General features: G+C 41.3%; 1 protein-coding gene across 9 annotated transcripts in view; it reads left to right on the top strand.

Annotated features, from left to right (window-relative positions):
- Positions 1-25314, top strand: part of AFAP1 (actin filament associated protein 1) — a 281865-nt gene that overhangs the window by 232119 nt on the left and 24432 nt on the right. For 7 of the 9 annotated variants that reach the window (XM_033950011.1, XM_033950004.1, XM_033949992.1 and 4 more), the window contains 4 exons: positions 5705-5916; positions 10875-11020; positions 18510-18627; positions 23216-23482. In XM_033950011.1, coding sequence (XP_033805902.1) covers positions 5705-5916; positions 10875-11020; positions 18510-18627; positions 23216-23482 — 743 coding nt within the window. The remainder of the gene's footprint in view (positions 1-5704; positions 5917-10874; positions 11021-18509; positions 18628-23215; positions 23483-25314) is intronic. The other 2 variants (XM_033950016.1, XM_033950019.1) reach the window with 1 other exon arrangement.

The following is a 25314-nucleotide window of genomic DNA, read 5'->3' as shown; positions in this document are numbered from 1 at the left end:
ATTTTGGATAAAATTGCACCCATTTGTTCTGTTAAGAAAAAACAAAATTGTAGGACCCAAGCATGGTACGATTCTGAACTATTAGAAATAAAACGATCAGTTAGGTGATTAGAAAGATTATGGAAAAAATCAGGTAAGAACGAAGATAAAGAAGTTTGGCGGCTGACTATTCAAAATTATAAAAAGAAAATTAAAGAAAAGAAACAAAATTACTACTCTGGTAAAATAGGAAATAACACACTTACTACGAAAGAGTTATTTCAACTGGTTAACTCAATATTTGACATAAGCCATCTTAAGCAAGCATCTCAAGATGTTATACCAACTCCTGATGATCTGGCTTATTTTTTTAGTTCAAATTTAAATACGTTGAGACTAACATGCAAAGATTCAGCATTCAAAGATCTAATGATACTAAACAGCCCAGAAAAGAGCTGTTTAGCTGATTTAAATTGGACAGAATTTAAAAATCCAGATTGGGATGAATTTGACAAATTATATACTAAATTTGCAAAATCTTATTGCCCTCTGGATAATTAAGAACATAAGAATAGCCTTACTGAGTCAGACCAGTGGTCCATCAAGCCCAGTAGCCTGTTCTCACAATGACCAATCCTGGTCACTAGCAGCTGGCCACAAGGAGTAGCAACATTCCATTCTACTGATCCAGGGCAAGCAGTGGTTTCACCCATGTCTTTCTCAATAGCAGACTATGGACTTTTCCTCCAGGAACTTGTCCAAACCTTTCTTAAAACCAGCTATGCTATCCGCTCTTACCACAACCTCCGACAATGCGTTCCAGAGCTTAACTGTTCTCCAATTATTTTAAAATTGGCACCTCAAGAATTTAGAAAAGAAGTCTTTAATTGGGTTGCTTTATTATTACAAAATGGTACATTTCCTATGGAGTTATGACATATAATTACACCAATAGTCAAGAATCCCAAGGAATCTTTAACTCTTATCAGTAATTACAGACCTATAGCAGCTATCCCCTTTTTTGTTAAACTAATGGAAGGCTTGGTGAGCATTGAACTAACAAACTATCTTGAAAAGTTCAATATTTTGCATACTTCTCAATCTGGTTTCCGTTCTTGTTATAGTAAAGAGACTGTGTTGACTTCCCTACTTGACCATCTTCACCAGCTATTCAGTAAAGGTATGAGTGCTATGATAGAATGCCTGGATGCAATTGGCATATCTAGGCATGGTTTAGAGGTTTTCTGGATTATCGAACCTATCAGGTTTGTTCTGACGATCATTATTCACATAAATGGAAAACTCCAAATGGAGTCCCTCAAGGCTCCCCACTTTCCCCTATGCTATTTAATCTTTACTTAGCCTCACTAGGAAACAGGTTAACATCTTTCAAAATCAAATTTGATAGTTATAAGGATGACATACCTATTGTCAACCCAATTTCATCTTTATCATTTGAAACTTTACAATTGTTAACAATAATAATCCAGGTTGTAGAATCATGGACGAGAGAATTTAAACTGAAACTCAACACACAAAAAACTAATTTTTTTCTAGACTCACCATTATGAAAAAACAAGGATACTTTAAATTTGAATGGGTCTATTTATCCCATTATTCCAGTTATTAAAATTTTAATTTACATTGCAACATTTCATTTGATGCTAGATTAACGTCTTAGTAAAAAAAAGCTACTTTATGTTGTGGAAACTCCAGACTATCAGATCATATTTTGAATTTTCAGCCTTCAGACTAATTGAACAGTCTTTGATTCTAGGCCTTTTAGATTATTGCAATATTATCTATCTAGCTTCTTATAAAAGAACATTAATAGATTGCAACTTATTCAGAACATAGCAGTTCGATTGATCTTCAATTTGAAAAAAACTGACTGTGACAAAATATTATCGGATTTTATATTGGCTTCCAATCGAAGCAAGGATTCTTTTTAAAATGGGTTGTATTTGCTACAAGACATTGCATGGTGTAATACTGACCTATCTTGTGGACCACTTTAATCTTGCAGATAAAAAACCAACTTTGCACAAACTTAATTTATTTTCATTTCTAACAGTAAAGGGTTGTATTTATAAGCGCTTTTTTAATAGAACTTTAGCTTATCGGGCATGTTCCTGGGGCAAAAGTCTTAGTAATTTGGTAACAAGTTCTAGCTCATACCAAATTTTTAGAAGGATGTTGAAAACTCATCTATTTGATAAATTTTATAAATAAGTTTACAATTCCCTGTGCATGTATAGTGTTTGCATCTGTTAACCGCATAGAACTGAGAGGTATTGCAGTATATAAATGGCTTGTTATGTTATGTCATGTCTTCACATCGATGTCGAGGCCCTCCAGACGCGGACCCGAGCTCAGGGAAGGAGACATGAGGTTTGTGTGGGGGCAGGGCTGGTGGTCGGGTAGCGCCAGTTGTCCTCTTTTTTTTTTTAAGAGGAAATCTGGTAATCCTAGTAAGGAAGCACTTAGAGTTCCTATTTTTGAGCCTTGAACTATGAAGAAACTGAGTAAGACTAGTTAGTTGGACATTGTGTGACAAGGTTGAGAAAGGATTTTATTTTGATGCACTTGAAAGAGGAAACGGCTTAACATTTTTCACCTGCTGACTAGAAGCCAGAGAGCAGGGAAACCAGACTCTCTTCCCTGAACCCTTGATTTGTATATTTAATTGAGACTGGCTGAATCTATACTTTTGGGTTGAGATTTGGAAATCCCGGATTCCTAAAATCTTCAAACTGAAATAAAACTTTAACTTTGGACATATTTCTTAATGAACAATCACTTTGTCGTTGCTTAGTTTGAACTTATTTTTGCTTCACCCAGAGTGAACTAGTGAAAGAGAATATGAACCTCCATAAGTGAAGTGCTGCTTATGGATTTTGTTGGGTTTTCCCGTGAGTGATGTCTCTTCCTGGTTGACAGGCACAACCTTCAAGAAACAATACTTCTAAACTTTACCCTTCATGATTTTTTAACAAAATTAATAACCAGATCATACGGGCTAAAGATTATTTGTCAACTTATGATTTTAAACTAGACTGAGCTTGGAAGCCTGGGCTCTCAGGCCTTCTCCAAAATTGCAGCAATATTTAAGCCCTGTCAGCAAAAGAGATTCACTGACTGAGCCCCTGCCTATGCTGGAAAGCCAGCAGGGTGCTTCAGTCGCGGATGTCAACACTTCTATGTATGCTCAGTTCTGAGTTCAATTCTGAGCTTGCGCAAAAGTGGCAACATTCACAGCTAAAACACCTCACCAGCTTCCTCACTGTTGATACTGCACAGGCGGAGGCTTGGCCAGTAAATTGCTTCAGCTGGTGGGGCTTGGGCATCTCTGTCAGCAAAGGTATGGGGGAGGGGGAGCTGGGGGGCAGGGGAGACTGGAACTGAAGAAATACTTGCTATCCCAACCACACCTGGGCCCCTCCCCTCCCCTCCCCCAGTGGCATACCTAGCATATGTGGCACCCGGGGCCCATCGTTTTTTGACACCCCCCCCCCATTTGTATGAAAAACATGATTTTTAGTAACATTCCAAACGTCACACAAGAGTATACCTAGGAAAAGGCAGCATCTTACATACTGCAGTGAGCAATACATCAATACACCCATTGTAAAACTAAACAAGCCAGACTAGTACAGATCAATCCTGCAGTCAATCCTAACAGAAAACCATGTCTTTTGAACACACAGAACACAGAAGACACATTCGCCTAGTATGGAATATGTAATCACAAACTAACTCCTCCCCCTTTTACAAAACTTTAGTGTGGTTTTTAGCCCTGGTGGTAGACTTCTGAGCATCAGAGCTGCTACCATCACGGCTGGTACTAAAAAATGCTCCACAGTTTTGTAAAAGGGGGATAAGATAGAAATACATAGACAAAGGTTAAATTGAACCAGCAAGAAGCTGGACTCTGCATACAATACAACACCACAGAAACAGTGACACATGTCTCCTAAAGCAATAAATAAATAGAAAATTTTTGTTCTACCTTTGTTTTCTCTGGTTTCTGCTTTCCTCATCTTCTTGTTACTCTCTTCCTTCCATCCACTGTCTGCCTTCTCTCTGCCTATATGGCATCTGCTCGCCTTCTATGCCCCTTCCAGAAACCGTATGCCTCCCCCTTCCATCTCTCCTTTCACCCCCATTGGGCTGGCATCTCTCTCCTCTCCTTCCCTTTCCCACACCTCTTCTCTGCAATCCCTTTCCCTTTTTTCCCTCATTTTCCTTTTCAATTTATTTTCTGCATCCGTCTAGAATACGTTCTTACTACCCTCTCATCAATTTCATTTTATACTTTCTACCTACAGCTCGCCACCTCTTTCCCTCACCCCCTCCAGTATTTCACTAATTCAATCCTTTTCACCCCATCATGTGCCCTCCTTTTATTTATCCCCTCCTTCCATCATATGCCCTCTTTCTCTACCCCTTCCATCTAGTACCTTCTCCTCTCTCTGTCCACTTCCATCCAGCATCTGCTCCCCTCTTTCTCTCCTCCCATTTCCTTCTTGCATTTGCTCCCTTATCTCTCCCATCCGCACTTCCATCTAGCATAGGCTCCCCCTCTACCATCCAATGCCTGCCCTTTCTCTCTCCATCCACCCCTCTTCAATTAGCATCTACCCCCTTTCTTTCCCTCCAATCCAATTCCATCCAGTATTCTTTCCCCTTATGCCTCTCTTTCCTTTCCCTGCACACCAAGTCCATCAGTACCACCCTTCCCCCTTTCTCTCCCTCCACCACTCTTGAAGTCCTGCTCCCTTCATGCAGCAAGGTCCCGCGATGAGTACGTCTGCCGGCTCTGCTCTGGAAGAAGTAAGTTACATCGGAGGGGGTGGACCCGGCAGACGCAGTCATCACAACTCCCTACGTCTGCCGGGTCCACCCCCTCCAACGTAACTTACTTCTTCCGGAGCAGAGCCAGCAGACGTACTCATCGCGGGACCTTGCTGCATGAAGGGAGCAGGACTTCAAGAGTGGTGGCTGCCGACTCTGTTCCAAAGCAAGTATATCGGAAGGGGTGCACCGGCAGCCGCGCTGAGGTGCAGGTCTTTCTCAACAGTAGGGCAGGATGTTCCGGACCCGAACCGCTATGCACCCCCCCTAAGGCGTGCACCCGGGGCAGACAGCCCCCCCCCTAGGTATGCTACTGCCCTCCCCCCAAAAAAAATTTGGTTTTCTGGTGACACCCCTGGTTGATGGTAAAGGCAGTGTAGTGCTTTGTGTTTTCAAGGAAACTTGTACTCATTTATTGTCCAGCTAGATGAAACTACCTGCTTTTTTGAAGAGATGTGGATCTATATGACTAAACTAGCTAGAGGAGATCTCTTTTCTGTTATTGAAGTGGCAAGTAGGTGATTTTACAAAGCTTCTGTTTCCCACCAAGACTTGAGGTCTATATGTAATCTGCTTCAAGGGAGTGCACTATAGGATTTCCATAAAAGTGCAAATTAACATGTAGCCTATACTGTACTGTTGAGGCTGGAAGGTGAAATCCAAGTGTGATTTTATTTCAGAGTCAGCTCTGTGTTGGTTTGGTACCCTGAATGTCAATAGTCCTATGGTAGTACTGTATAACACCTGACCTGGACCATCCCTGCCGAGCCATTCTACAATACATTTGTTACACGCAGACCACTCTATAAAACCCCCTCTGCTTTCCTGTTTTAAAGCTTAACCCATTTTTCATGTATTTTTATTATTTTAGGATATGTGAACGTGCTGTCCAACAGTCGCTGGCGAGAACGGTGGTGTCGAGTGAAAGATAACAAGCTGATTTTCCACAAAGACAGAACGGACTTGAAGACCCACATTGTCTCTATCCCTCTCCGGGGCTGTGAAGTGATTCCAGGTTTAGATTCCAAGCACCCCTTGTCTTTCCGCCTGCTTCGGAATGGACAAGAAGTTGCTGTTCTGGAGGTACTTAGCATACTTTGAACAAATAAAACTTTACTTGCTCTATATAGTACTTCAGCCCACATTGCTTCTTAAACCAAAATAAGGATTTAATGATTTTTTTTTAATTAATACTTATACTCAAAGGTATAAGTAGAATGTGATATTTCTACATTTGTATACATTTATTTAAAACTAAGGGCTCCTTTTACTAAGCTGCGACAGTGTTTTTAGCGCATACAGAATTTTAGCGCACGCTAAACCCACGCTACATGGCTAGAACTAACGCCAGCTCAATGCTGGCTTTAGCGTCTAGCACACGCGGCAATTCTGCGCATGCCAAGCATGTGCTAAAACCGCTATCGCAGCTTAGTAAAAGCAGCCCTAAATTTTAGAAGTTTTGAATACTGTTACATGTGTATAAAAACAGATTTAGATGTAAAAATAATTTTATATGTATGAATAGCGATTTTAGAAAATGTACTACGTATTTGAGAACTGACAATTAAGTTCATGAACACATCCTAGATAAACTGCTTCATAGCTCATTGTTGAATATCACTATGGTCAACTTTGAAGTACTCCCCTTTGAAAGCTATGCACCCATGCCAACGCCTAGTCCACCCTTCAAAGCGATTTTGGAACTCTTTTTCTTGATTGCCCAACGGAGCTATCGTCGTATTAACCTTGATGTCCTGATTGCCATCAAAATATCTTCCTTTCAATATTTCCTTTATCTCCGGGTAAAGAAAAAAGTCACTGGGGGTCAGATCAGGTGAGTAGGGAGGGAGTTCCAATGCAGTTATTTGTTTACTGGCTAAAAACTCCCTGACTGTGAGCCGATGATTTTGACGCACAGTTCGACAATCTTTGCAATGTTTTCGTCAGTTCTGCTCGTTACTGGCCACTCTGACCTCTCTTCATCAGTGACACTTTCTCTCCCCTCAGAAAAACAGTTTAATCCATTTGTACACTGCCGTTTTCTTCATGGCATTATCCCCATAAACTTGGACTAACATGCCCCTGATTTCATTTCCACTCTTGCTAAGTTTAACAAGAAATGTAATGTTTGTTCATTTCTCTAATTCAAGCTCCGACATTCTCATGATGGCACACAAAAACATGTAACAACAATAATGAAAGCTACTCAGCAAGATACCGCCACACCTCAGACACTAATATACCAGGGTTATGAAACTTTACCGAGCTGTTTGCACAGAGCTGCCAACATAAGCACATGGTGGCAAGTTCGTGAATGTAATTGTGCAGCCTCCTATGTGAGACATACTCAGGACATGTTTGGGCTATTCTTCAAAGTCTATATGTATTTTATATTTTAGAATGGATATATCTTCAGCATGCACATCCACTTCAAATCACACATAACCCTCAACTAATTTGCTGTTTGGACCCAGGTTTGGGAGGAGTTCTTGAGGGGGGGAGGTGGAAATAGTCATGATAACATAGCAAATGAAAGCAGATAAAGAATTGAACAGTCCATCCAGTCTGCCCATTAGTTACATGCCTTATAAATTCATGATCAAATTAAATTGTCTTTTTTCTTTGATATTTCTGGGCCATAAACCGTAAAGTCCACCCAGTACTGTCTTTAGGTTCCAACTACTGGAGTTGCTGTCTAAGCTCACTCCAGCCTATCCAACCGTCCCGTCGTTTGTGGAATATGTACTGTAAAGTCTGCCCAGCAATGTCCTCATGTTACTGGAGTTCCTATTGATGCCCTCTCTAGCCCATCCTATACCGAATCGCCATATATAGGACACAGACTGTGTAAGTCTGCTCAGTACCTGTCTCTGTTCTTCAGTTTATACCATTCATTTTCTAATTAGAGATCCTCTGTGTTTATCCCATGCGTTTATGAATTTCATCATCGTTTTCCTTTCTACCACCTCCTTTGGAGAGAATTCCAGGCATCAACCACCCTCTCCGTGAAAAAGATTTTCCCAACATTACTCCTAAGTCTACCTCTCCACAGCCTCAATTTATGCCCTCTAGTATTACCATTTTCCCTTCTCTGGAAAAGATTTGGTTCTAACGTTTGTATCATATCTCCTGTGTCCCTCCTCTCCTCTAGAGTACAAATATTCAGGTCTTCCAGTCTCTTCTCGAACTTCTTTTTGTGCAAAACCCCCTACCATTTTTGTAGCCTTCCTCTAATATCCTTTGCCAGATGCAGTTTCCAAAATTGAACACAATATGTGACATTCACTGCAGTGCCCCAGCCTCGAGTGTCTATGTGGCCAGTTTGCTAAGATTGCTGGCTGCTTGGACGTCCCAGTAATTTGTGTTTACGCATTTTTTATTTGGACATCTTTGTTTTTGAAACTGGCAAAAAAAGATAGATGTACTAAAGGCCAAAACATCTAGGTAGGTCATTAAAAAAAAAAAAAAGATACGCATCTTGCTATTTTGAAAATGGACATTTTCTCTACTGGATTTCTGGACATCTTTTCAAAAATGCCCAAACTCAGACGTCCTATTGAAAATGCCCCTCCACATATTTTTTTATAATAAGCTCAGCCTTTGCCAAGATTTTCATAAAATTCTAGTGTAAATGCACAGACCTAAACGTCTCTTTCCTTCCTAGGCAACCTTATCCTCACAGTATACAACAATTCAGATATAGAATAAATATGAATGTTATGGGACTCATAATCGAAAGAGAAAAACGTCCAAAAACCGGCCTAAGTCGGCACTTGGACGAACATTTCCCAAAAACATCCAAGTGCTGTTAATAAAAATGAGTTTTGTATGTATTTCTAAATGACCTAGGCCTTCATAGTGCCGCTGAATGACCAAAGCTAAATGGGGCGTTTTGGGAGGAGTGTTGAGGGTGGGTGTTGGGTGGGACATGGGCCGAAAGTTATACAGCTCAGGATCGATGGAACTTGGACGTTGTGACTTGGACTATGTAAAACATGGTCTAAGTTACAAAAACCCACCTAAAGTCACCAGATAAGCACTGAAAACACATAAAAAAGATCCCCACACACTACCCCAGTGATCACCGACCCCCCACCCCCATAAAAATATTAATCACACCTTTAAAATTCAACCTCCAGACCATCATCACCTGGCCGCCTGGCATAGGAAAGCCTAGTCGTCCAGCCCAGAGGCAGCTGAGTCATCTTGGGGGTGGGTTAGGGACCCATAGAGAGGAGGACCCATGTCCATAAGCCCCTGTAATCACTGCAATGATACTTAAACATGTGCACTCCCCTCCCCTATATACACCCCCAAAACCCTTTTGTACTGGTATATAAGTGGCTCCTGCAGCCATAAGGACTATTGGGGTGGTAGATAAGTGGGTCTAGGAGATTCTGGAGGTGGTTTTTTTCTTTTTTTTTTTTTTATTTATTCAAATTTTATACCATTATTACATATACATAATAGTAAGGTAAGGAACATAAATACTATTAATACATCAATCATAAAGCTATCACATAAATTCCTCTAGTCCTCATAACTATGGGAGGGCAAGTACTATATATTCAGAAAAAAGTCACATAAACATGATCATATAGACCAAACATATTAGTGTTTAGAAATTCAAAACTCCAAACAATTAATTATGTGGTAGCAGAGGAAATACTAATGGATTCTTGATGTTGCAAAAATTGTTCTAATTGAGTTGAGTCCCAATAAACATAATCATTTTCCTTAAATTTAATCAAGCATTTACAAGGAAATTTTAAATAAAATGTGGCTCCCAAAGCCAACACCCTAGATTTCAAAGCCAAAAATGATTTTCTTCTCAATTGTGTTGCCTGGGCCACATCAGGAAAAATCAATACATTATCTCCACAAAACTTATTCTGCTTATTCTGAAAATAAGCTTTCATTATCAAGGATTTATCTATCTCTCTAGAACAAGTTATAAGAAGTGTAGATCTAGTTTGGATTATATCCTGTGAGTCTTCTAAAAATCCAGTTAAATCAAAATCAATTTGTTCCAACTGATCTATACCTGATTCTATGGGAACTTTTTTCCTCTGAGGGATATAATACAAATTTGTCAAATGGAGGTGGTTTTGAGGGCTCACCATGACCTATAAGGGAACTGTAGTGAGGAGAAGACATGACACCCTTTTTGTGAAGTTCACAGCAGTACCCCACTATTTAGGTGGCATGTCTGGGTGTTTAGTCCATCACTTTGAAGACCCCTCCCATGTCCAACAGTTCTTGTTCTAGGTGTTTTTGACTTGGATGAAAAGTTGGACGGAAATGTGGTATAAAGATGGACGATATAACAGCTTGGACGATCAGATCAGCAGGACGTATAATTAGACGATTTTTGAAACAAAAATACATAATTGGATGTATTTTTCGAAAATGTGTCCTACGCTGTTTTTTACTTTTGATGACTTGTGACTTAGACGTCCCTTTCGATTATGCCCCTCCACGTTTATATTTCATTATGTATATGTATATCTGGTGTCCTTGAGTAGTGTGGAAGACATGAGGCTAATAATTTTAATTTTCATATCTTTTTATGGTCATTATTCATTGTGATTGCCTTGATTTTGAATAATAGCTTAAGGGCCCCTTTTATCAAGCTATGTTAGAGGTTTTTAGTGCGAGCCAGCGTGGTAAATGCTCTGACACTCATAGAATTCCTATGAGCGTCAGAGCACTTACCTCGCTGGCCCACGCTAAAACCTCTAATGCAGCTTGGTACGTTTACGAAGCTGTGTTAGAGATTTTTATTGTAGGCCACTGCGATAAAAACTCCAATGCTCATAGAATTCCTAGGAACGTCTAAGCTTTTATAGCAGTGACTCATGATAAAAAGCCCTAACGCAGCTTCATAAAAGGGGGCCTACTGTTTTTGGGTTCTACATTTTTGTATAAACAGAAACATTTTATTGTATAAAAATAATGTCAGCCATTCCTGTTTCATCATCCCTCACACTCCTTAAATACTCTGTGGCCTTAAATTGAAATCATTGTTATTCAACTTAAAGGCTTCGTCCTCAGAAAACATGGGCAGATGGATTGGAATTTTGTTAGCAGAAACTGGCTCATCCACAGATCCCGGAGCCCTGCATTATGACTATATTGATGTGGAAATGACAGCAAATGTAATACAGACTGCCAAGCAATCCTTCTGGTAAGATATCTTCAACTAAGCCTAGTTTTTGTCGCCTAAAAATGTTTACTGATTTCCATGAAATGTGCTCACGTCTTGGCTAATAACAATGATGAATTTATGGCCAGGGAATTGGGGTAAAGAGAAGGGGAGTTCATTTGTCATGAGTTGTTAGGGGTAGCGAAGGAGCAGGAGTCGCCAGGCAATGAAGAACACAAGTTACAGAACTTCCTGTAGGTGGAGGAGGCAGGTGATGGGTCCATTTGAAAAGACCAAATTTAGGCACAAAAGACCAAATTGTAGCTGAAAGTTATGGAAGTGTTGCTAAAAACAGTACTGAAGCTATGGGTAAACTACAAATTCAGCTTGTGCCAGAGGTGCCATAGAAGTGGTTCGGGAAATTCATGGGTAATGCCTAAAGAACAAAACCGTTAAACTGGATCAACTGTAGTCTATTGGTCAGAACAGAGAGCCAAACTGCAAACACACTGTTAATATGAGAAAATACAACCCAAAAAATTTTATGGTGAATAAAACGTGTCCCGGTGTGACAGAATAAGCAATGCAGAGAGTACTAATATAACCACTCTTAACGCTTAACCATGGAAGCTGTATATGAAGGAGTAACACAGCCGCACACCATCATGGGGCACGTTCGTGTACATAAATTAACAGTGACAATAATAAAGTCAGTGCAAAGAATCAGAAGTCAATAATCAAAAGTGTGCAATCTATTCAAAGCAGTGAGGCGCTTTGTAAAGACCAACTCTCCTCAACAAAAATGGAAAAAAAAAAACACTTAGCTTAATTCTTCACAAAGTTTAGCATAACATCAACAGGGCTACAATCCTTCAAGTAAGCCTCGGGAAGGTTTGACCAGGCAACAGATCAAGGACGCTGCCAAAATTGAAACGGCGTTCAGTAGAGTGAGAGTTGGTTGTATTTTCTCACATTAACAGTGTGTTTGCTGTTTGGCTCTCTGTTCTGACCAATAGACTACAACTGCTCCAGTTGAACGTCTTTTAAGTATCTTGGCAGCATTTAGAGATATCTTGTAAAGAACAAAACCAGCAGCAGCTGTTTGCATGCTAAGTAACACAGTATGATGGCAAATAAAGACCTACATGGTCCATCCAGTCTGCCCAATACGGCAGCCAGAGCCGCATCTGCCACGCTGTGCAGGTCAGTCATTCATGATTAAAAACTGGTTGGCAATTTGCCATCATGCCAACCATATAAAGGCAGTTAGATAAGATGTAGTCTTGGAACAATAAAACCAAAAGTAGTGCTAATAGTGTTTAAATTGTTAATTTCAAGATTGATATCCCTCCCCCCCCAAATCTCAAAATACACAGCACCCTCACTTATAGCATATGATAATAAAGTTTTATATAATACACAGACTTGATCTTGATCTGTCTTTTGCCATTTGCAAGAAACAGACCATAAAAGTCTGCCTGGTCCAGGCCATAGTTTCCAGCTACATGTGTCTGCATGTCCATTTTTCTTTCCAGTTCAATGGTCCTCAAACCTGTTCTAGAGGACTCATAGCTAGTCAAGTTTTCAGGCTATCTTCAGTACATATGTATGAGAAATGTGCATGCAACAGAGGCAGTGCATGCAAATCTATCTCTTGCGTATTTATTGTACATATACTAAAAACACAACTGACAGACCCTGGCATAGGTATTACTGCTCTAGATACATAGGGCCTGATTCTGTTTAGGATGTTTGGTCTCAGCAGCTGCCTAAGCGGCTTTTGAGAATCGCATACGGGCATCCTATACAGAATTGCTAACCACCCCGATTCTTTAACCGCGTCCATGTCACAGATGCCAATTAGAGAATTGCGTTGCCACTGAGCTGATCGCAGCAGGGAACCCCCGAATCCCATCACAAGTCGGCCGCCATCACCCCCCAACATCCCTGGCCCCAGCAGGAGAGATGCCCATTCCCTCCTGCCAGCATCCCTCCCACTACATCCCCCAGCAGGAGGGATACCCACTCCCTCCTTCTGGCACCCCCATGACCCCCACCCCCAAAGTCCACGTGGCCCCCCGTGCCTTTAACAGGAAGGCTGGCCGGAGGGATGCCTACTTCCTCTGGACAGCAGACCTACCTCTTCAGAATAGCGGGCCTTCCCCTAAGGCCCTGATTAGTCTAGGTGCCTAAGGCCCCTCCCATAGGAGACGCTTTGGGCACCTGGGCCAACCGGAGTCTTAGGCCTCCTTCCCAGTGCATTCTGGGATGCACTGGGAGTGGCCTTATACACCAATTGGCCAGATACCTAAAGCCACTACCTTGTGCCTTGATATTTCTTGATGTTTGCTGCTCAAAATTGCTCCCACAAACGTTTACCTCGCTCCTGAAGAAAAGTTTCTAGTTGAAACATGCATGTCGGGGGAGGTGCAGGAGGAACTGTCTACTGTTAAGATAAGTGACGGGTTCCTTTTAATCACAGCGCCAATAGGAATATGAAAACTATTAGGCTTGAGTTATATACAAAAATGATAGATACATCGTTTTTTTTTTTAATTAAATAAATGAAAAAATACAGAATAAAATAAAGTTGTTTAATAAATCTGGACTGATGCAGAATAAAAAGTAACCGGCAGTGTGGTGCCTAGTTACAAATAGAAGGTCCATACAAATGTCTTAAATTGATATAAATAAGATTGGTTGAAGAGAAATATTGTTGATATTTCTGGGGCATAGACATAGACTGTAGAAGTCCACCCGGTATTGTCCTTAGGTTCCAACTACAGGAGTTGCCATCAATGCCCACTATAGCCTATCCAAATCATCTTGTTATCTGTGGGGTACAGACGGTAAAGGTCTGCCTGGCACTGCCCTCATGTACCCAATTACGGGAGTTTCTCTCGATGCCCCCCACCAGCCCATCCTAAACTCAATTGCCATATATAGGACACAGACCATACAAATCTGCCCAGTACTACTACTACTACTATTAATTATTCTATAACGTTACCAGACGCACACAGCACTGCACAGAGTCACAAAGAAGAAGAAAACAGTCCCTGCTCAAAAGAGCTTACAATCTAAACAGCCAAGACAGACAAACAGGACGACATGGATACAGTTAAGGGGAATGGTTAATCAGTTGGGTTGGATGGCAGTGGGGAGTAGGGTTATGAATTGAAGGCTATATCAAAACAGTCGGTTTTTAGTCTTCTTTTAAACAAGGTAAGGGAAGAGGCTGGGCGTACAAATTCAGGTAATTTATTTCAGGAATAGGGGGCAACTAGATGAAAGGAATAAAGTCTGGAATTGGCAGTGGAGGAGAAGGCCAGTACTGGCCTTAGTTCTTCACATCTAGAGTTGCCATCAAAGCACCACTTGGCACTTCTAACACACATCCAGCCATTTAAGTTTTGTTGTTTTATACCATTCATTTTCTAATTAGAGATCTTCTGTGTTCATCCTACATCTTTTTGAATTCCTTTACCGTTTTCATCACCAACTCCATCGGGAGGGCATTCCAGGCATCAGTCACCCTCTCTGTATTCCAATGTATATCTGACATATTCATGTAGATACCCTGAAAACTAGACTAGGCATTACTCCAGAAGCAGCAGGAGACCTTGATCTTTACTTTTATGCTTTCACAATGATGCAAATTGTGTGGATTTGCACTAGGTAATTAGAAATCATTGGAATATATAGCAAATCAATCCACTGATGCATATAGAAAAATTTTTAAAGACATATTCCAAACCTTTTATGCCATCATGTATCGAGAATTTGTTTTCCCAATTAGTTTGCTCTGCTCAGCCCTTAACAGTGAAGAAATCAATTTTATACTTTCCGATACAGGGGAAAAGGTTAAAAATTTTGAATTTTCCTTTTCATAAGTAGGGCCCAAATGTTTCTTGTGTGTACCCTCTCTCTCTCTCTCTCTCTGATCTTCCTGCCAGAGTGGGAAGTATTCAGACTCCTTTGTGAATTGGTTTTCATGAGTTTCTTGGTTTTCAAAATTCAAATCTAGCTTGTTGGTTTCTACAGTTTCAAAGGGGTGTGGCAGGAAGAACTGTTTTTTGGAAACTCAGAACTACTGACAGCAAAAATGTAAAAGTGAATTTGCAGATCTACAAGTGCATTTATTTTGAAGATAGTAGTTCTCAAAAAAGCTTTTCCTGTGTCAACGTATATTTTGTGCTTCAGTCAGCATAATGACCACATTTAAGAGAGATGGAGAATGGAAACATTCTACTTTGAGCATTGCTTGGCTTTGATTTTAAGAATAAATAGGACATTAATTTGAACCAAATGGAACTAAACCACATATTAAAAAGAAGAATGTCAAACCCAACTTGTATAATAATAATAAAAAAAATCACTATCAAAAGTTTGTGGTGAAATGTTAATGTATCAGATTAAGGACTACCGGTATATCAAGGTTTTATCAGTGAGCAGCTTACAAAGCACATGATCAGCTGGGCAGATGTGATCCACCACAGTCCTGATTTTCTACATATCTACCAACAAACAGCACAAACTCACTAGTGGATGATAATAAACTGCAGCTTTATTAATGTACCTTGGTTAATGCACCTTAAAATATTGTTTGTGCAAAATCAATTTAGCATTTATTAATCTACAAATTGCCATGCATACAATTCATTTGTGCACTTTATGAAGTTATAATACAGGCCAGAACTTGGCCTGCCAATCCCACAGAAGCTCCCTGAAGTCCTCTGAATAGGATCCCTGCTTCCCCGCTGCACTGGTGAAACCGAGAGCTTGAGCCGTGTGGTACCGAAAGTTGAGGCTATTCCTGTGGTATTAAGTCTTGCTAGACTTGATACCATGAGACTAACCTCGACTTCTGGTGCAGCATGGCTCAACCTCATGGTTAAATGAGTCACGACAGAGAAGCAGGAATCTCATTGGAGGATTTTATGGAACCTTTGTGGACTACTGTCAGCAGGGAAGCAGAGAACCCGATAAATTCATCTATCAGCGGCAGGGAGGCAAAAATCCTTCGAAGGTAGCAATTGGCAATCAGGTGAGGGGAAAGAGATAGAGTGTAGGCTGGGTGTACATATAAGAGAAAGAACAGGTGAAGAATAGGGGGGCATGGGGGAGAGAAAGAGAAAATCATTCTGACACTAGGAGAAGTCAAACGGGAGACAGAAGTGTGCAAAATGTATGTACTGCTTGTGGGGAAATTTTAAAAAGCTGGGGATGAGCAGAAGAGTCATAGGAACTGAAGAAACTATGGAGTTTCATTTTGAAACTGCCATTGACATTTTTCAGATAATGGGGAGCAGTGGTGTAGCAGAGGAGGGGGTGGCTGAGCCCTCCCACTTTGGGTTCAGGCCCCGTCCAAAACTGCACTACACCCGTTAAATGGCTGGCAAGGATGCCAAAGCCTCACCAGCTAAATAAATTCACTGCTGAGCTGCTCCCCACCTCCTGGTGTTGCAGCAGTAACGTGGTAAAGTCAGTGAGTGCCTCCAGCCACTGATGCTGGCTCTCCTCACAAGTGCTCAGTTTACACAGGAACTGAGCATGCTCGTGGCATCCCAGAGTTGGTGGCTGGAGGCATCCTGCTGACTTCCATGTTTCTACAGCTGCGTCAGGAGGAGGGATGTGACTCAGCAGGGAATTTCTTTGGTTGGTAGCAAAGAAACTAATTGTAATGCATGAGGGGGAAGGGAATATATTACTTCTGCCCCCCAGTTCACCTCTGGGCCATCCTCCCCAAAAAATCTCTTATTTTTCCTTTACCTTAGTAAAATGTTTTTAATTTTTACCAATTTTTTTTTTTTTCATTGTTGGGCCTTCGGGCCTACCTCAGAGTATTTTCAGGCTGGGAGCATCAAGCTTTTTTTCTGTATTTACATCTACTTGACCTCCCCGGACAATTGAATCCTTCTACTTTTTTTTTTGCTTGCGATGTTCCCCTCAATGTCCAAGCTTTCCAGTGGCTTCAAGTGGTGCACTCGGTGCAACAGGACCACTTCAGTTACTGACCCACACGACTGGTGTGTCCAATGCCTAGGTCCTCACTACCGATCTGATTCTTGCTCGCGCTGTTCTAAATCGCAAAAGACGTCACTTAAGGCTTGTCAGCTGCAATTCCAAATATTTTTTGGAAAGACTTTGGGAGAATCAAGAATGTCAGCGGACTCCGACACCAATGCCCACAGATCATCTGCAGCATCGGTACTGGTGCAGGCATCAACGCCATATTCGACAATGGTGTAATCGGTATTGCTTCCATCAGAGGAATCAGCTAAGAAAGCTAAGAAGCATAAACTCTCTTCCCCATCCAAACATACATCAGTATCATCCCAAGCAATGATGCACAGAGATGAGATCACCTTCTTTTGAAGTGGTGTCCCTTTTGAGGCATGCCTCGTCATCAAGGTCACCAACTCCTCAGCACCCAACGTTCCCAGCACCATCTGTACCAAGCATTGACATGTCACTGGTGACGTCCTTATAGGCACTAAAAATACTCCACAAGTTAAATTAAAAATAATAATAAAGTGCAAAAAATGCTGTTAAAGTGCCAATGATTACTAATAAATATTAATAAAGTGCTCAGTCACCAACCAGTATGTGCAAAAGGTACTAATAAAAATACAAGCGCCGGTTGTAAACAGGGACCATCATAGCACTAGCACCAAGTCCCTTAATAAACAGATGTTTGTAATCAGTGAAACACAGTTGAAAAAAATAACTTATCTTTTGATATACATGAGGAGGGCAGTAGAATCTAATATCCTGCGCTTGTATGGAAATTCTCAATCTCCCTTAAGAACTCCCGTGTTTGAAACTCAAATAGCCTCCCTTCGACTCGGGTTTCGCGTTAGCGTCGTCAGGGAGGGGGCGTTAGCTAGAGGAATGGAGGAGAAACCCATCCAGACAGCTTATGTACTGTGTTTCTCATGGAATGTCCTCTTGCATTTTGTGTTGCTTGAAAGGTTAAATAACTGGTTGCTAATTTAACCATTCCACCCTGCTTACTGATGCTATAAACTTATGTTGTATCCTCTCTTCATTTGTCCTTTTCACCCCCACCCCCAAAGCTGTAGAGCCCTACCCTGTTTAATTTCTCCTCGTAAAGGAGGTGATCCATCATCCATCTCCTTTATCATTTTTGTTGCCCTTCTCTAAACTTTTTTTAGTTGCAATATAATTTTTTGAAATGAGATGACCAGTACCACATCCAGTAATCCAGGCCTGATTGTACCAGGGACCTATACAAAAGCATAATAATATTTTCAGTTTTGTTCTCCATTTTCAGATGATCCCTAATATTCTCTTTGCTTTTTTAGCAGCCTCAGCACACTGGAGCAAAATGTTCAACATATTATGTTGCTATTTGTTGGGTTTTGGCCAGGTACTAGGGACCTGGATTGGCCACCGTGAGAACGGGCTACTGGGCTTGATGGAATATTGGTCTGACCCAGTAAGACTATTCTTATGTTCTTATGTTATTTGCCAGAGATGTAAGATACATTTTATTTCTTTATTTTAGTTTCATGAACAGACGAGGCATTTCTGCCATCCCATATCGGGAAAGTCCTTCTAATGGCTACTCACATCCTAGTGGCATGGCCCTGCACTACGATGATGTTCCGTGTATAAATGGATCTGTAAGTGTCACATTTTATATAACATAAATGCTTCGCCTATGTTGAAAGAATATCTGGAAACTTCTTGCTTGGAAATAAATATTTTCAGTGCTTCAGCTATAATGAATTATGTAGCAACATGTCTAATGAATGCACTTTGTTATCTTTTCTTAGATTCTTTTGTCCATGTTTATAAGGAGCCATTGAATTCATTGTTAAAATAAATATATTCTTGCAGAAAATAAGGGGAAAATAATTGAGCCAATGTTTAAATCCACAGCCAGTGGTTTTCTCTAAACACCAGCTGTAGCGCTTAAAATATTCACATAATTTCAGTGTTATACTTAGTCAGTGATATTCAGTTATTATGAGGGTATGTCTGGTAAGGAGGTACTGGAAAGGTGCCTACATGAAGCCTGTTCTATATTTTCTTTATAGAATGCTAGCATAAATGGTTGAAAATGTGGCTACATCCAAAGGGCAAATACACCTACCATAAAGTTGGTGTAAATCAGGGACGTTCCTGCAATTTACATGCGTGGTTATAGAATAAGGGGGAATCCATGCTTAATTTAGGTATGAGGATTTGTATCACATTTGATTAGGTATTAATACCCATGGCTAAAGTTAGTCGCAGGGCCTGGTGTAAGCACCATTTATAGACTAGCACTAAGTGCTATAATTTTTTGGGCACCAATTTTTAGGTACCATTTATAGCATCTAGTCCCAAATGTCTATTCAGTGGAAGATAACAACAAAAAAACATTTTGGTGTGGGGTTTTTTTCTTGATTCACAGTGAGTGTGTATGTATATATACTTTATGGAGCTCATAATTTAAACTTAAACACATCTAAAAACCCGCCCAAGTCGGCACTTGGACAACCTAAAAGACAGGTTGGCCAAGTGCCGATCATCAAACCGACTTTCTGGATGTGCCGTGGGACTTTTTATGCCTCTGAATGCCGCTGTGCACACAGAGCTGAAAGGGGGTGTATCTAGAGGACTGGTTAGGGCAGTTTGTGGGTGGGATGGGGGCCAACCTAAACTTAATTGTCCTGCAGGGATAATCAAATGTTTTACTAGACATCCTGGATGAAACTTAAACGTTGTGAGTTAGATGATGTAAAAATAGGTATAAGTGCCAAAAAAGGTTTCCAGAGTGACTAGATAACCACTTCAGAGACAAAGTAAAGACCCACACACACTTGCCCAGTGTTCACTGACCCCCTCGCATGTGTACACCCCTACAAAGATCAGAATAAATAAGTACATATGTGTGTCCAGAACATCAGCACCTGGTATAAGAAAGCCTAGCAGAGCTGCACACAGGTGTCTTAAATAGCATGGGGGTTTGCTAGTGAAGCATAGAGAGGAGGACCCAGGCCCATAAGCCACTCTAACTACTACTTTTTTGGTGGAACATGTGTGCCCACCAAAACCCTACTTCACTGCCATATAGGTGCTACCTGTAGCCATAAGGGCTATTGGAGTTATAGACATGTGGGTATAATGGGTTTTAGGGGGCTCACCACAACCTATAAGTACTGGTGAGATGCTTATCTAGCACCCTTTTTGTGAAGTTCACAGCAGTGCCCTGTAAGGTGCCCCACTGCTCTGTTGCCATGTCTGGGTGGCCAGTCCATTACAAGATTGGCCCCTCCCACATCCAAATGGTCTTATTCTGGGCGTTTGGGACTTGGACATAATTTTGGTCGAAAATGTGGTATAAAGATAGATGTCCTGGCAGTTTGGATGAACAATAGCCTGGACGTCCAGATAGATGATAAAAAAAAAAAAAATTCTAGATGTATTTTTAAAAATGGGCATTTTCCCACAGCTGACTTTGGGTATCTAGCACCATACACCCAAATTGGACTTAGACATATGTTTTGATTATGCCCCTCCATGTATGTGTTGTGATGCGGTGGAAAATATTTTCAACATTTTACATCAACTTCATTCAGGACACAATGCTCTAAATTTCATAAGAATTGGCCAAGATCTATGGAAAATACAACAAAAAACATTTTGGTGTAGGTTTTTTTTTTCAGTTCACAGTGTATAGATAGATAGATATACTGTGTATATATAATAGGGATCTTCAAAAATTTCTGCACTTTTATTTTTTGAAACACTAAATATCTCAAAAGCAACTTGTACATCACTTTTCCATATAAGGTGAGCCGGCTTGCCTGACTGACTAGTTACATGACATTCTATGACACACCCTCTTACCACTTGTGCAACAACCATTTCCCATGAAAGTGTGGAAACTTTTTGAAGAATCCTTGTGTGTGTGTGCATATATATATATATGTATGAGTTTTTGGCAGTACTACATAGATAGTTCGGCTGAAAATTGTTCCAGACTGTGCTGGCACTATCCATGTAGTTATCAATATAAATCTTGACAAACTTCCCATGCTTTGTTGAGAGAGGCACATACATTTAAATTAAAATTTACTGAAAACGAGCCTCAGAAACTTTGGTAAGGCAGACCAAGCACTCACCAGCCTAATTAAGCCACAAGGCAAATTAATCATAGGCTCCTCTTGCAGCCAGGAACCGCACAATAAAAAACTCTTGAGAAAAACCTGTGACGGTCCCGGTTGCAGAGCAAAAATCCCTCTGCACTTCTACACAACACAGGAAAAACGTGATAATGCAAAAAACAAAAACACTGCAAAATAAAAAAATACAAAAATCAACCGAAACAAGCCAAGTACATAGCTGGAAATGGTTGGAGCGCTCTCTCCTAAAGGGAAAGGCACAGTCCTCCCGGTAGTTTACACTCTTCAGAATCAAAAACTCCACCTGCAAAGATTACTCCGTTAGGCACAGCAAACACTCCACGCAATATAATCTTGCAGCTTCACTACACTAGGGAAGAAAATCCAGTCCGGCAGCAGGCCACGCTTTTCACTGCTTCCAAACGTCAGTCCAATACAGCATACCACAGCTACCAACAGTATTTCAAGGCCTGTGGCAAAAACCATCCAACAATCAAACTGTTCAAACGTAAGGAAGTTTTTCTTCACCCAGAGAGTGGCAGAAAACTGGAACGCTCTTCCAGAGTTTGTTATAGGGGAAAATACCCTCCAGGGATTCAAGACAAAGTTGGGCAAGTTCCTGCTAAACTGGCTGGACTCATTTAGCACACTGGTCTTTGACGTGTCTTTGACGTGGGGGCCGCTGCGTGAGCAGACTGCTGGGCATGATGGACCACTAGTCTGACCCAGTAGCGGCAATTCTTATGTTCCTTCCTCGACAAGAGTCTTGTTTCACCTCATCACGCTGCTTCAGGAGAAAAGGGCATAAAACTAATCTCAAAAAACATATCCAAAATGTTTCTCACATCACCACAACCAGGGAAGAACAAGTGAGGAACAAATGTTTCACCTAATTATACAGATAATGATAACATTCAGCCGCTATCCACATTTATTTATTTATTTATTACACAGGTTCTATACTACACTTTTCAAATTCTAGGCATTTCACAACCACCATCTCATAATTGAACGTTCTATTAAACATAAAATCAAACAAACTAAAAGTATTCTCTTCCCCACTATTCCTCATGTAACTAACCCAGGTGTTGGCATTTACACACATATATGTACATCGACCTGCATGAAAGTCAGTATTCTGGTTGCTCTTCTATAACACCGCACCCAACTATAGGCATAGTCTGGACAAGAGCACAGGCAGGGCTTGGGTTTTAGAATGCTGTAACCTATGCCGCCTTCTGTAGGCGCAATCATTTACATGAACTCTGTGGCTGGTGTAAGTGATCGTGCCTTAAGTCTAGGCCCACATTTGACATGGTGCACTGGTATTCTGTAAAGCAGTGTATCGCAAACTGCACAAAAGATAGGCATACAAACTATTATCTGCTTGAAGGTATTTGATCCTAATGTTGCTGCTCAGCCATTGTATGCACAAAGATAACAAAGAGTAGCATGATACCATCAGGATAGAAAGGATTAGATATAATGATAGAAGGGTCTCACCTCTGAGAAACAATGACAACAAGGGACATGCAGTGATCAGGAGATCTGGCCACTAGAGAATGACACGGGGACAAATTTTTCTCCATCCCCGCAGGAACTCAATTTCCTCGTCCTGTCCCCGTGAGTTTTGTCGCTGTCCCTGCCCCATTCCTGCAAGTTCTGCCTTAACGGCACAAGCCTCGAACACTTATGATTTTAAAGTGTTTGAGGCTTGCGCAGATGAGGACAGAGCTTGCAAGAACAGGGCAGGGACAGGAAACAAACTCACTGGGATGGGACGGGAAAATGAGTTCCCACGTGTCATTCTCTACTGGCCACACAAAGTAGTAGCTCATAGAGTGAATATTGTCAGCTGCATGATGGATACTGAGCATTCTTGGGCTGGGAGGTCTTCACACTCTTTCTTTATCTTTAGCTTGCATGTAGCTCTGAATGGCTTTGCTAAAGTGCCATAAAAAGGACCATTTCTTGCTAAGATGGAGGAGGTACAGAATTGCAAAAAAAAAAAATAAAAAAATGTATTAGCTTTCTAATTGTTGTATTCCTCTTTGCTTTTTGCATGGCAGTGTTAACAACAGAAGTGTATTTATTACAGTGGGAGCCAGAAGACGATTTTCCCGATTGTCATAGCAGACACAAGAGAGAAGACATGCTGTATGATAATACGGGCCTATACGATAACTTGCCATCTCCGAAAATCTTTGCACGCTACCTTCCTGCTGACCGAAAGGCCAATAGGTTTTCTGCTGACAAACTGCCCTCTAACCACTACAAATCTCCTGTCTCGTCCAGTCTGTCCTCTGCTCAGTCTGTCACTAACACCTCTGCTGTGGGGAGGGGATCTGTCGGGCTCCAGTCTCAGGTATACTGCACGACTGCCTCTTGACTCAGTACACTAGACGTGCTCGCCACAGTGCGTGCCGTTCTTCCTTGAAATTATTTTATTCATGTAGTCTCCAGCTGTGGACTAGTAAACAGACATGAATGCCACTTTAGGAAAAGGCGTTTTCTTGTCTTGTCTGTTGTATTATGCTGTGGTGGGGTATTTAGCTCAGTGAGCATCCATATTTTTTGTTGTTGCAGTCATTATTAAAAAAAAAAAAAAAAATCTTGAGCTCCAAATATCGGAATAGAGCGGTCAGTTTCATCTCTATCCCCCGGATTCTATAAATGATGCACAAATCTCCACACCCCACATTGCATGTTATCCTGAGATGCGTGAGCAACTAAGTTTATTTATTCAATTTTCTATACCGTTCTCCCAAGGGAGCTCAGAACAGTTTACATGAATTTATTCAGGTACTCAAGCATTTTTCCCTGTCCCGGTGGGCTCACAATCTATCTAATGTACCTGGAGCAATGGGGGGATTAAGTGACTTGCCCAGGGTCAGAAGGAGCAGGGTACGTTTGAACCCACAACCCCTGGGTGTTGAGGCTGTAACGTTAACTTTTTCCTATCGTAATACATCTTACGTTACGCTGGTTCCCATCGTAATTATTTTAGCAAAGTTTTGTATTATTCACCGTTATCATTTACGGCTATTGTAAACATAATGTAAATAAGTCATAAGTCTGTAAATTCAAATATTTTGTGTTCCTGGCTCTTTATTAGTGTGGGACATACGATGGCGACGACATTTTTGGAATATCCCGTCATCCGGGACACACGATAGGAAAAGGTTAAACGCTGCGCCACATACTCCCCATTTGGCTAATGAGCCAATTGGTGCCAGAAATTGGGTTCTAACAATAAATTATTGGCATTAATTGGCAACAATTAGGGTAGTGTCTTGCAAACGTTGCGAAGCCACGGCACACTAAACTGGTGGCCGCGGCTCGAGGACATACCTCACACGTGTGATATCACCTTGTCGATGACCGGGCATGCGCGAAGGCCCTCCAGTCAGGTTCCTGAGCTGCCGGTGGAGGATGCTGAAAGGGAAGAGACACGGAGAGGCTCCAGGGAGGAGGAGAGGTGCTGGCACCGGCCTACTGCTTCCTCCCCGGCGTCTCGCAGCACGCCTGGAATCTCGGGCGGCACACTAGCGTGCCGCAGCACACAGTTTGTGATACACTGAATTAGGGTTTGTCCGTGCATCTCGCTATTCCCTGCTCTATAAAATCCATGTGCAAATCTTATAGCGCACAGCTCAAAAGGAAGGGCACAGATGGGTCAGGGCATTCACTAAAGATGAACGCAGTGTCAGTGAATACCAGGGATCCTGGCGCATAATTTAGGTGTCAGGATTTACATCAGTTGGTGTAAATCCTCATGCCCAATGTTTGCCATGGAAATCGGCTTTAGGGATTATTATATAAATGGCACCCAACTCATAGCGCAGTTTATAGAGTAGCACTCCATGCAGATTTTTTTTTTCTATGCAACTTTTTGAGTGCCATTTACTGAATCTAGTCCTATATGGATGGTGGCGATAATCCATTGTCTAGACAACTAACCAAGTAATTAGGACAGCAGTGACTACCCTCGCTCTGCCCACAGATAAATCTCCCACCCCCCACCCCCCAGGCACTATTGGGAAAATGTTGAGGCTGTCTGTAAGGATATCAAGTGGCTGCCCCATACATTGATGGTGAAAATCCCAGGTAGCAGCACTGAATATCAGGCCAAGGTTCTTCTCAACCATCTGAATATTACTGGGGTGAATTACCAGACTCTCCCTATTCCTAGAATGG

Source organism: Geotrypetes seraphini, chromosome 1, assembly GCF_902459505.1.
Source record: "Geotrypetes seraphini chromosome 1, aGeoSer1.1, whole genome shotgun sequence".
NCBI classification, from domain to species: Eukaryota; Metazoa; Chordata; class Amphibia; order Gymnophiona; family Dermophiidae; genus Geotrypetes; species Geotrypetes seraphini.
The sequence above is the reverse complement of the archived record's forward strand: the minus strand, read 5'-3'. Positions and strand labels throughout refer to the sequence as shown.